The 12646-nt window shown below is 40.7% G+C and overlaps 1 protein-coding gene across 1 annotated transcript in view; it reads right to left on the reverse strand.

The window, feature by feature from the left end:
* Positions 1-457: 457 nt before the first annotated feature.
* Positions 458-12646, reverse strand: part of TBC1D4 (TBC1 domain family, member 4) — a 51003-nt gene continuing 38814 nt past the window's right edge. Inside the window, exons 16-21 of the mRNA XM_010024607.1 lie at positions 12054-12212; positions 11353-11597; positions 7052-7211; positions 4646-4815; positions 1070-1246; positions 458-779 (exon numbers count right to left, since the gene is read on the reverse strand). Coding sequence (XP_010022909.1) covers positions 552-779; positions 1070-1246; positions 4646-4815; positions 7052-7211; positions 11353-11597; positions 12054-12212 — 1139 coding nt within the window. The 3' untranslated portion in view covers positions 458-551. The remainder of the gene's footprint in view (positions 780-1069; positions 1247-4645; positions 4816-7051; positions 7212-11352; positions 11598-12053; positions 12213-12646) is intronic.

Here is a 12646-nt window from a genome sequence, read left to right on the forward strand (position 1 = left end):
TCTGTATAAACCAAGTCATGATACTTGTTCTGCTAATTCATCTGCGCACACAATGTCAGCAGAATAAAAAGTGAGGCACGCATGAGTTCACAGATTTTCCACAGGAGATGTGAAACATGCTGCTCTTTGGAGGGAAAATTACATTCTTCTTTTTTTCATTTCAAGTATTATTCAACATACATATATATAAAGACATACTATCCTCGTTTCACTACAAGACAAGCATATCCAGAGTGAATTTGTATATCACCATGATCTTGGTTTTGACTACTGAAATTTCTCTTTTCCTTTAGGTCAACTCCAAATATACATCTACTCATCATAATTACACATGAGAATCCTTTATTTCCCCCTTGTAATTATTTACATAATCATAAAAAAATTAATAGTCTGAATTTGCATACTGACATTTGAAGGCCCATCTATAGCTGTGAGTGTCCCAGCACTAGTTTTGGATAATACCATTGCCTACTGTTCAAGTCCTTTGAAAGCAGCATATTCATCTTTTCTTTCCCTTTATTTTGAAGAAATGCTGCCTAGAAAACCCTGTTTTATGGCTTACTCCTTATTTTATTATTTGGGTTGTAGTTTACTTCCTTCAGAAGCAGTTCACAGTCAGACAATGCTTCTGCTGGCAAATACTTCACTATCTGCTCAAGAGTCTTTTGATACGTTATCTTCTCCTGTTCCAGGGACTGAATTGCAGTCTTCATTTTGTTCTCTCGGGTCAAAATAGTCTCCAGGCTGGATTCCAAACTCTGAATTTTAGCATGAGCAACCTGTAAATAACAACATTATAATAAACTGGGATGCAATGAATAACTGAAGGGAGACAAGGGTAGAGATATTTTGAGAAAAAGAAATCTAAATCAAGAAGGGAAAGTCCAAGGAATGAGAAAGGAGTTCAAAAATATGTCTAGCAAGTAAATCACTGTAACTGAGAGAACTGCTCAACTGCATGAAGTCTTGCAGTTAGGAGACTTCTCATGTGCATTTAAAAAACCCACTCCTCTGTTAGCTGAATCATAGAAATGCCCTCTCCATGAGTTTGTAGTCTTAAGTCATTTACCTGTAGCTTCTCCAACAAATCCATGTTTTGTCTCTTCAGATGATTGTTTACCCTCTCCAGCTTCTCCAGCGGTTCACCTTCATCACAGGGATTCACATTTTCCTGCAGTTCATCCTGAAGGACATGGTACTCTACTTCGTAGGCATGGAGCTGTTTTGAGATATCCATCTCAAATACCTATCATAAGAGAAAAAGCAATTTCTAAATAAACAGAGAACACTTAGTCCACATGAATGTTTGGCTAACAGGCAACTCTGCTTGATTAATTTCAGTGTTTTTTCCTGTTCCTCTCAAAAAAGGTATTTCAAGGAGAAATCTACAGTAAGAGCAGTTTAGCATCTAGAGTTCTTACTGTAGCCAGAATAAATCATAGACTTTAGAATTGGATCATCACTTTTACAATTATCAAATATCACCTCTTACTATGAGATGTATCAGTAGAAAGGTCTTACTTAATCCAAGAATTTTATAATATGGCCAAGTCTAATTTACAATCTCTTGCTCAGAAATATTAAGTTCAAGAAGAAATTTTTAAATTCAAGTCTCATCAGCTAGTGATGGGAGCAGGATCACACAATGAAGAATAATAATACAGGAGTTATCAGATCTTCATCCTCAAAACTGGATCTCCTGACTCCAAGTGCTGATTTACAGTCTTTTATAAAAATACTCTTCATGGTTACAGTTTCCCTGTTGTCCTGGGTTCAGCTACAGCAGTCATTTTTTCTCCTTCTTAGTAGCGGGTGCAGTGCTGTGTTTTTGACTTTCAGCCTGGGAACAACGCTGATAACACCGATGTTTTTAGTTGTTGCTCAGTAATGTTTACTCTGACCAAGGACTTTCTCAGTCTCATGCTGTGCCAGGGAGGAGGGGAAGCCAGGAGGAAGCAGAGACAGGACACCTGACCCAAACTGGCCAAAGGGGTATTCCATACCACAGCACATCATGCCCAGTATATAAACTGGGGGGAGTTACCCGGAAGGCCCAGATCGCTGCTCGGGTCGGGCTGGGTATCGGTCGGCGGGTGGTGAGCGGTTGTGTCCTCTCCCCTTGTTATTTCCCTTATCATTATTATTGGTAGCAGTAGTGGTTTGTATTATACCTTAGTTACTGGAGAGCTGTTATCTCAACCCATGGGAGTTACATTCCTCCAATTCTCCTCCCCATCCCTCCGGGAGCGGGGGGAGAAAGGAAAAGGGGGGGAGTGAGCGAGCGGCTGCGTGGTTCCAAGTTGCCGGCTGGGCTTAAACCACGACACCTGTGCTCTGTCTCTGCATGAAGATACACTATTTTCTTATTGTGTTGCTTTGGTGACACAGCATTGTGAAGACTATGGAACTGAGCATCTAACAGTAATGGGACCGTATGACCCTTATCTGTTTATACCTTTAGTCACAGCCTCGCAGCTTCTGAAAGTTACCAAACAGTTCAGGCTAGGAAGGGAAGAATGTTTACAGTGACATTAATTCTGTTCCTTGTTCTAGAGATCACAAACATTACACCAAAAGAAGACAAACACAGATTCCCCAACAAAACAAATTCTGCATTGTGTTCACTGTTCTTCAGGTAATTCAAATGGGTTAAAACTTCAATTTACATATGGTGTTCAAGCTGGGCAAGTGCAATTTTTCTCTATGTAGCTAAGTGGTCAATTCTACATCTGTGTATTACAGCCCTGCACAACATCTACTGTTTTTTTTCATTATCCACCATAAGAGGACGGTCCTGGGAATTACAATGCTGAGACAGCCAAACAATTCCACCTGAAGTTAGGCTGGGCAGAAGCAATACAATATAGCAGTCTACACATGAATGCAGAACCAGAAGGCTGCTCAGCATGAGATCACACCACAGGCAAGCAGGTGACCTTCTTAGAGCTGAGCTGACCTGCATATAGCCACTTTCACTCTGCTCATGCAACGTAATCTATTCTTTACTCAATCAGACCTGGCTTTGCACAAAGCCACTTCTATCATGCACCTCCCTTATGAAGACAGGCTAAGAAAGTTGGGGCTGTTCAGCCTGGAGAAGAGAAGGCTGCGTGGAGACCTCAGAGCAGCCCTCCAGTATCTCAAGGGGGTCTATAAGGATGTTGGGGAAGGACTCTTCATTAGGGACTGTAGTGGTAGGACAAGAGGTAATGGGTTTAGACTTAAACAGGGGAAGTTTAGGTTAGATATAAGGAAGAAGTTCTTTACTGTGAGGGTGGTGAGGCACTGGAATAGGTTGCCCAAGGAAGTTGTGAATGCTCCAGTCCTGGAGGTGTTCAAGGACAGGTTGGACAGAGCCTTGGGCGACACGGTTTAGTGCAAGGTGTCCCTGCTCATGGCAGGGGGGTTGGAACTAGATGATCTTAAGGTCCTTTCCAACCCTAACTATTCTATGATTCTACGCTCACCACAGCACAATTGCTCTGCAACCTGTGCAGACCACAGTACAGAGATTTAATTTCTAATAGTATCAAAACCACTGAAATATCACATTTATCATTGCCAGAATCAGCGAGTTGTCAAGATAGGTACTAAAGTGCCTGATGCAGGTTTAGCGTGGCAATCACAATTGGTGCAATGAGGAAATAAAGATTTAGATGTCACCTAAAAATAAATTCTTAACTGACAGTACCGAAAACATTCAAGTGTTAACCAAGCCATAGGAATGCACTGGTGTCAACTGCACTCCTGCATATGGAGATGATTTTCTAGAGCTCTTCTATTATATCCAAACTGCCACCTGAAGGGGGAAAACTGCTCACAGGTTCACAGTTAAGGTACTAAACAGAGGCTCATTTTAAATTTGCAGCGTCAATCCAGAGGCAGATGATGTAGAGTGATGAAGATGCCAGCCTCTGACAGTATTTCACAAGAAGTTTTTCTAAAATCAGGATCCATAATTCTTCATTTCTCTTCTATTCTTGCCCTTCGTCACAAAGTTGCAATGACAGTGATGAAATAACACTACTCCAGTCCTCCTCTCTTTCACCCAAGAAAGGCAGGGATCAATCCTGAGGGGCTTTTACCTCTGGCATCAAGCATCTGCTAAATGTGATCCTTGCAAGGTCAGGGTTGAGGTGACAATGAGAATTCCTAACTTGTAGGATTTTAAGTTGGAGGTGTCAGAAAAGTTCCCATGGGAGGACACCAGCCCTGCGCAGCCAGAAGTTCAAAGGATCAGGAGGAGAAGTTGTTGTGATGCTGCCTCTTCCCACTATGGCAAGTTGTGCTTCCAGTCACAAATCCTAGCATGGAGCAACAGCTGGGTTCAGGTTTGGAAAATAAGCTACTTTTATCCTTCTGATGGTGACATGAAATTTATAAGCAAAGTTACGTTTTCCCAACAGCTGGGACACAAAAGAACCTTAGTACTAAACCTTGAGGTTGCAACTAAAGTCTTGCTAAAATTGCAGTTCAAAACCCACTGAAATTAGCTCACATCCTATTTCCATATAAATTACTGGGAAGATGACACCTTTGCATTTCAAACCAAAAGGAACATACTGAGAAGACTTTTACATATACCTTAGGCATGATTCTAAAGGGGGTGAGGGCTTGGGAGGAGTAAAAAGAAAAGCAACCTTACCTGAGTGATAATTTTTTCCATTTGAGGCTGAGTCATATCTGGAACAGTGGTTTTAAGAAAATCAACAATGTTCTCAAAACTCTCACATCCCATTATAGATGTTTCTTGACTGCTAAGTAGGCTCAGTGCTACTTTAAATATGACTTCTGTTCCTTGAAGAAAAATAATGTCTGAAAAAGAAAATCATTAAAATATCTTGAAAACAAGAGCTAGTCATTGGATAAATACACATATTTGATTGGATTTTTTTCTTTTTAATCACTCATACTGCAGATTTATCCTGTTCAGATGTGCAATTTCATGTCTTATTTCAACAGGAGGTTAAAGCATATAAAAGCACTTCCTGTCAGCTTACAGATAGGAGAGAGCATTAAAGAAAATACTGCATGTGTGTTATGCCTGTAATGGTTATCTGCAGTAAGCATTTCATTACTGTCTACTGTAGACTTTAGACTGTTAACTAGCTGCTAACTGGTTTTAAGTGCACTTGTACTGAAAAGCAATTAAGAAGTGGATCACAACACAACATACTGACTGTTTTCTACAGGCAAAAGCTAGTCCTTAAGAAATGGTCATGTAGATTCCAGAACCAATCATACTATTTTCGAAATCCACGGTAGTGATCACATTGGCTGTAATTTAAGCCCTAAACCCTTACTTTGAGGTAAATTACATAAATGTGAGGGAAAAGCCCAGGCTCTGCAGAAATCAGTAGACAGAGACTGCACAGAAAGTGGAATCTTGATCACAGTTAACTAGAAACAGTCTTGGTAGCAGTGGTGGACTTGAGTTACTGAATGCAACACATCAGTAGTCCATATAAGCCTCCTGTGCTCTCAGATCTGTCACACCACCAAAAGCAGGGCTACGCAACTGAATAAACTCAGCTTCTGATCCTGAGCATGTGAGGTCATCCCCGCCCGAAACCAGTATGTGGGTAGCACCAGGACACTGGTGAGGCAGCCATCTCACTCATACACAGTTCCTAAGTCTCTCTTCTCCAGTCTGTAGTGCACATTTAAACAGCATAAATACAAGTATATAATTTGTGATGGGTAGACATTAACCATCTGTTCCTGGTATGTGAGAATGGCCTGTAAGACACTGATGATGCAAGAATCTAAAATATTAGGGAGTAGAACAACATAGTTCAGTTTTAAAATGGGAACAGCTCATTTGCAGAGAAATGAACATTGACTTTCCCTTAAAAAAACTTGTGTTCCAAATTCAAAGCCTACTGAAAACAAGTTATACTTTAGCCTTGAAAAACAGATCAAAAAGGAAAAAACACCCCCAAATGCTCAAATGTCTGGAATCCAATAATCCCACTGGGTAAGTGATGTACCAATCCAAAAAACAGATACACCAATCATTTGTTTACCCAAAGAGCAGTCAGAAAAAGTCTGCTGTAAAATGAAAAAAACCCCTCTTTAACGGAGAAATCACTAGGTAAAAAAAAAAAAAAAAGAAAAAAGAAACCCAAAACCAACCAGCTAAACCTCTCTTCCCCCCAAAACCACCACACCAAACAAATTACAAACCTAACACTTCAGTAATAAAACATGAGACAAAAGTCAGGCTGAATTTCTGAAGACAAGACAAAAGGTGTTGTATGAAACAAAACAAATGTATAAAAGTCTGATTTAAGAGGAAGTACATGACATACGTTCCTGGCTTCTTGATTCAGTTTATTAATGTAAAACTTAAAAAAAAAAAAAAAAGGAAAAAAGCTGCATTACTAGACATTTGATTAAGCTGGCAGCTCTTACTGACAATAAAAGAATACAAAACCAAGTACTTGACATGCTGATACTGTAAACACTACAAGGCACAATCAATATTTAAGCTTCTGTACTAGACGTTATCTGAAGAGAAGCATATAATGAAAAAATTATCAAAATGGAATAAGAGGAGTAGGAAAGCGTTCAATATATACCTGAATACCTGAAACAGCCTTGATGTTCAAGTTTACTTGAATTTTTATTAGAAAGCCCTTAAAAATCAGTTATTCAGAAACACATTCTTGAAAATCAATGCATTCTTTTTTCAGTTTGCAAGTTCAACAAGATGACTTTTCTGTAGACATAAACTGAATGCTTGATGGATAAAATACATTTGCAACAATACAATTCCTGCTGTTCACGCTTCACACTGTTATTAGCCAGAAGTCTCCTGGCTAGTAACAACAGACGTATCGAACTGTTCAAGTCTGATGTTTCAAAGTATACATTTTGGTTATGCTCTCTGAAAAGGAACTGACAACCCAGTATGAAGAGTGTTGCTACCTGCCACCCACGATAGTCACCCCAAATGTCCCTAGTATGTAGAAAACTACTCCCTGAGAGTTTCAAATCACAATGGGCAACATTGTTCCGTTTACTATTGCAATAGAAAAAGATTTCTTACCAAATACTCTGGCTACAAATCCTAATGGAAACTGAGATGCGAACAGTGTAAGAAACCACGGTGCAGCATAAAGACTGGGACTGATTTCATTTTCTTCAAGATGATTATACAAGTCTCTGTGATAATCATGAAGAAGCCTTGAGAGCTGATACATCTGAATCTACAGTGCATGAGAGGGATGGGGGAGAAGAAAGTAGAGAAAGAAAAGTTCAGCTTTACTCAGTTTTCCAAACCATTCACATTTCACTCGAGGGAAGCTAACAGTACAGAAGGCACTGTAAAATGATGCTTAATTGTTGCCTAGGACCTCGAGCGATACCTGATCATGTATAAACAACCCACCCCTAAGTAATTAAAATCAACACTGTAGTCGATAACAAAGAACAGTTTGAACCTGCTTATTAATGAAGTATCATTTCAGATTCGCAGGCTTAAGGAAGAAAAGAATACATTGATCTAACGACATTTATCAACAAACCAGAACTTTCAGTCTTGCAACAATGAAAGTAGAAGTACCTCTTCCAAGATGCCAAAACTCTACATTCCAGAGTTGAACTACTTCTGGCTAATATATACACATTTCAGAAGCTTTCATCCTTTGAATCCTGGCCTTATATTTGCTGCTTTTAAAGCTCTTATGTTACAATCATGACTTTAGTCAGCTTCTGTACCCACAGAGTACATTAGATATGGTGGGTCAATAGAAGTGTACCACATACGTATTTCCTAACACACCTCCCACATGCCAGCGGTCCAGAGCAATTTAAGATACTGATACAAAAAGTCCTGTTACACAACCTGCAAAAGGTTGCAAAGCAAAGTGGTTAAAAGTTTCTATTCATTCCTAAAAATATCACTCTGTGGCAAATCATTTCCTTGCCGTTTTAATATTTTATATTCCATAATAAGTCACTCACAGCACAGAGTGATGCTTTTCTCAGTAGAAGATGAGAAACAGACACACACTGATTAGCTGTCAGGTCCAATTTTGCTGTCACCATTACCTTATGCTTCAGGTGAATCCATTCCTCAGTAAGAAAATGACATACTGGATTCAGCTACTTTCCTACTTCTAGTGGTCATGATTCTTCCCTACCAAAACCTGACTGCATTTGAAGCTATCTATCGGTCAGCAGTGTCTGCAAGCAGATAGATCAATTCTCATCAGGCAAATTATCTAAATTTGGGCGTGCATTTGAGTCCTTGCTTTAACTGCCAAAGAGACTAAGAAAGTACAGTTTGAACAGTGTCAGAACAAACCACATTTATGTGTGAAATCAGAATAGTATCACAGAGGCAGTAAAGCAACCGTATGAGTTTGTTACAAACTAAGGAACTGATGGACAGGGGCAGAGCAGTTGATGTCATCTACCTGGACTTGTGCAAAGCATTTGACACTGTCCCACACAACATCCTTGTCTCTAAATTGGAGAGACATCAATTTGATGGATGGGACCACTCAGTGGATAAAGAACTGGCTGGATGGCTGCACGCAAAGAGTTGTGGTCAATGGTTCAATGTCCAGTTGGAGACCAGTAACGAGTGATGTTCCTCAGGGATTGGTGTTGGGACCTGTCTTGTTCAACATCTTTGTTGGTGACATGGACAGTGGGATTGAGTGCACCCTCAGCAAGTTTGCCGATGACACCAAGCTGTGTGGCTCGGTTGACACTCTGGAGGGAAGGGATGCCATCCAGAGGGACCTGGACACGCTTGTGAGGTGGGCCGATGCCAACCTTATGAAGTTTAACCAAGCCAAGTGCAAGGTCCTACACCTGGGTCGGCACAACCCCCGGCACAGCTACAGGTTGTGTGGAGGAGATTCAGGCAGCCCTGCGGAGAAGGACTTGGGGGTAGTGATGGATGAGAAGTTTAACATGAGCTGGCTTCAGTGTGCGCTTGCAGCCCAGAAAGCCAACCGTATCCTGGGCTGCATCAAAAGAAGCGTGACCAGCAGGTCAAAGGAGGTGATCCTGCCCCTCTACTCTGCTCTTGTGAGACCTCACTTGGAGTATTGTGTACAGTTCTGGTGTCCTCAACATAAAAAGGACATGGAGCTGCTGGAGCAAGTCCAGAGGAGGGCCACGAGGACAATAAGAGGGCTGGAGCACCTCCCTTATGAAGACAGGCTGAGAAAGTTGGGGCTGTTCAGCCTGGAGAAGAGAAGGCTGCGTGGAGACCTCAGAGCAGCCTTCCAGTATCTGAAGGGGGCCTGAAAGGATGCTGGGGAGGGACTCTTCATTAAGGACTGCAGGGGTAGGACAAGGGGTAATGGCTTCAAACTTAAACAGGGGAAGTTTAGGTTAGATATAAGGAAGAAGTTCTTTCCAGTGAGGGTGGTGAGGCACTGGAATGGGTTGCCCAAGGAAGTTGTGAATGCTCCAACCCTGGTGGTATTCAAGGCCAAATTGGACAGAGCCTTGGGCGACACGGTTTAGTGCAAGGTGTCCCTGCTCATGGCAGGGGGGTTGGAACTAGATGATCTTAAGGTCCTTTCCAACCCTAACTATTCTATGATTCTATGATTACTACTTTTTCCAGACAATTACAAATCTAAATTCTCAATTAAGTTCTCATAATCCGAAAGAAACACCCAACTTTTTTATCCTACAGGACAGAAGCTAATTCTGCATATAAACTTGTGTTTCAGTACTGTATATGTGAAAGAATTTGGGAGTGCTATACTCCTGTTAAAAATCAAAAGAAAGGGTTAGGTTTTAGTGGGATTCTCTAAGTTATCTTCAATAGCCTAGTTTGTCTTGAGCAGACAAAACTTGTACTTTTTGTCTAGAATGGGATTACTGCCTAGGCGCAAACTGGGGAAAGAAAGGTCATGTCACTTAAAGAGCAAACAATACTACAAGCAGTAAGCCTTCTAAAACTTAAAAAAGTGTTCTTTGTAAGAGCTTCTGACAGTGAAAGTTACAGACTCATTTAAACCAAAAATTGAAATCCTGGGCATTTGAACGCTCTCAAATCATCAGATGCTACTGAAAGTCTGCAGCTGCAGAATAGCATACAAACACTAAGAGAGCATCTTCTAGAGGCAGGGGGTGGGGGTGGTGGAAACCAAACCCACAACCATGCATTTATCACACTTTGACGCCCACTGCTTCAACACATATGGGGGGAAACGGGACAGGGAAGAGGTGGAATGATGCTCTCTATGGCTGTTCACCCTTGATTCATCACAATAAACTTATTACAGCGTACTTACATCCATAGTAAACCACTCTTCTTTCTCAATTTTAGAATAAGCACATACAATTTCTTTAATTACAATCTATTCTATTGTTCTGGACATTTGCCAAATAAGCACCTGAAGTGACTGCTCATGAAAGCGGACTGAACTCCCCCTTAAGTTTTTACTTAATTTTAAGTGTTTGCATTGGAGGGAGCACAGGAAAAAGAAAACCCAAAACCAAAAAACCAACAGATTTTTGTATCTGACTCTTATGTTTTTTCTTTTTCCTCTGTGGACTGCAAACTTTAACTCAGCAGTGGCATATCCCTTTATAATATTAGAGGCTTATAGCTTATATAACTTGTAGCTTATATAATTATATACCTTATAGTTATTTAAATCAGTGGACAGTTGCATCTTAAGGTGAAAGGCTTCTTAAACTTTAAATCCTGATATTTGTAGAGATCTGAAAGATTTTCTTTCTCCTTAAGCAGCCTTGAGTACCTAGCTGTCAAAAAAAGACTAAGACTGCAGGGCATTCACCGTTTCATAAGCAAACTAAAAGATTGAAAATTCATCTTTTTCTCTCTGTGTTGAGGGTGCTGGGCCAAAGGACAATGAGAAAAAAGAGGAGCAAATGAAGCAGGACAGAGCAGCTCAGTCCAAATGCCTGTGGCGTACACTGACTGGCCACTGGGTGTCACTATTGATTTGACTTGGAGTTACAAGATTAAAATCTACCTTCAAGCGCTCAGGTACTGAAGAAAAATATAACCGTATTTATTTTTAAACTCCATCTATACAGATGCAAGCATATCGGGTTTTTGGCATAAGGAAGAGAGAGAAGTGAGGAAAAGAAAGAGAAAAGTAGCAGAGAAAGCAGAGTTTCCAAACAGGAGATGATCGGGACATGTGACAGGAAAAGCCTGCAAGTTCTGAACTTCTCTGTTTGCAAATTGGGAGGCAGAGAAGGGTTCGACAATAGTATCTGCATGCACGTCACAACCTCCAAAACAGCATAAGAAGCTTCATAAAGGCCCTGGAGAACATGAGCAACCTCTGAGAGCTCAAAACTCATTTAAAACGTTGGTATGCTTTAGAAGAAGGACTGACTTACCTGTAGTGACATCATGTCTGGCCTGTACTGTTTCCGGAAGCCAAGGTCATACATGAGGAATTTCAGCATTTCAAAGGCCTGTTCTTCACTCATATGTAGAAGCAGCACTCCAGCTACAAAGCTTATACCTTGACAATAACCTACTTCTTTGTCCAGCAAAGAATAGGCTTTCAGGAGATTAAAGAGTGATAGCTGTCCTGCTCCCAGGTGGGCAGAAAAGTAAGGGTGTGTAGGGAATGTCCGTCCTGAAGTAAAGAAAGAAGAGTAGCTAACTCAATTCTTTTCAAAACCTGCTTAGATCCATCTGACAACCACCACTGCTCTCTTCCCACAGACCATTTTTCTTTGCTTTCCTATGCAGGTTGACTTTAGTCAGATTGATCTGTATTTTGCCACTGATTTCATATCATATCCATTGAGCTCATTTAATATTCTCATCTGCACAGAACTTGCAGAAGCGATTGCTTGATTTATCTTTTCAGATAGATGTAGAAGAGCATAAATACAAACAGCATAACCTAAGAAATCATCTGCTTAGAGGACACTAAGTGGCATACACAGAATGTATCCTGATGACAAAGAAAGTGGTGCTGATACAGCAGCATCCATCTCCAGCAACAGCTTCTATTAAGACTGGTGTGTTTTCACTCAAAGATCCACAAAACAAGTTGGAAAAGTCTCCCAGCTACAAACAGACGTACCTAGATCTACAAGGATGGCGTGCTGTTGAGCAGTCAGTTGTTTGAGAAGTTCTTTGTAAGAGACATCAGGAGGCTGCTGCTTGTTGGGTAGCCTGTGTCTGACTCGATGTTGCACAGCCAAAAACTGCCAAATTTCTCCCCGACGACTTTTTGGTACACCTGCAGATCAGTCAAGAACAAGAGGGCTAAGCAGTAGCGTATTTTTAGTGCTGTAACATAAGAATTTGCTTTGTCATAATCTTGCCCTGGCATAATCTTGTCTGAACCACTCTGGAGGATACCATGCAGTTAGTCAGCTTCAGAAGTTGTCCACTCTGTAGTCTATTGACTAGTAGCCACAGTTCAGTTCTAGTAACTCAACATTGACTATAAACTTAAGGTAATTACACTGACCAGTACACTGGACAACTGAGGTACAAACATCACTTGTTTTACCATGTCTGATGTCAGTCCATAGCCTTACAGAAAGATGTACAGATTATAAAATGCTCAGTTCAAAAGTAATGCTGCATACCAAAGGAAGGAAACAGAACCATTCATACTGAAACACAGCATTTCTCTCAAGTCAGCAAATAAATTAAATTAAAACACTT

Source organism: Nestor notabilis, unplaced genomic scaffold (assembly GCF_000696875.1).
Source record: "Nestor notabilis isolate BGI_N333 unplaced genomic scaffold, ASM69687v1 scaffold13181, whole genome shotgun sequence".
In the NCBI taxonomy this organism is placed as follows: Eukaryota; Metazoa; Chordata; class Aves; order Psittaciformes; family Psittacidae; genus Nestor; species Nestor notabilis.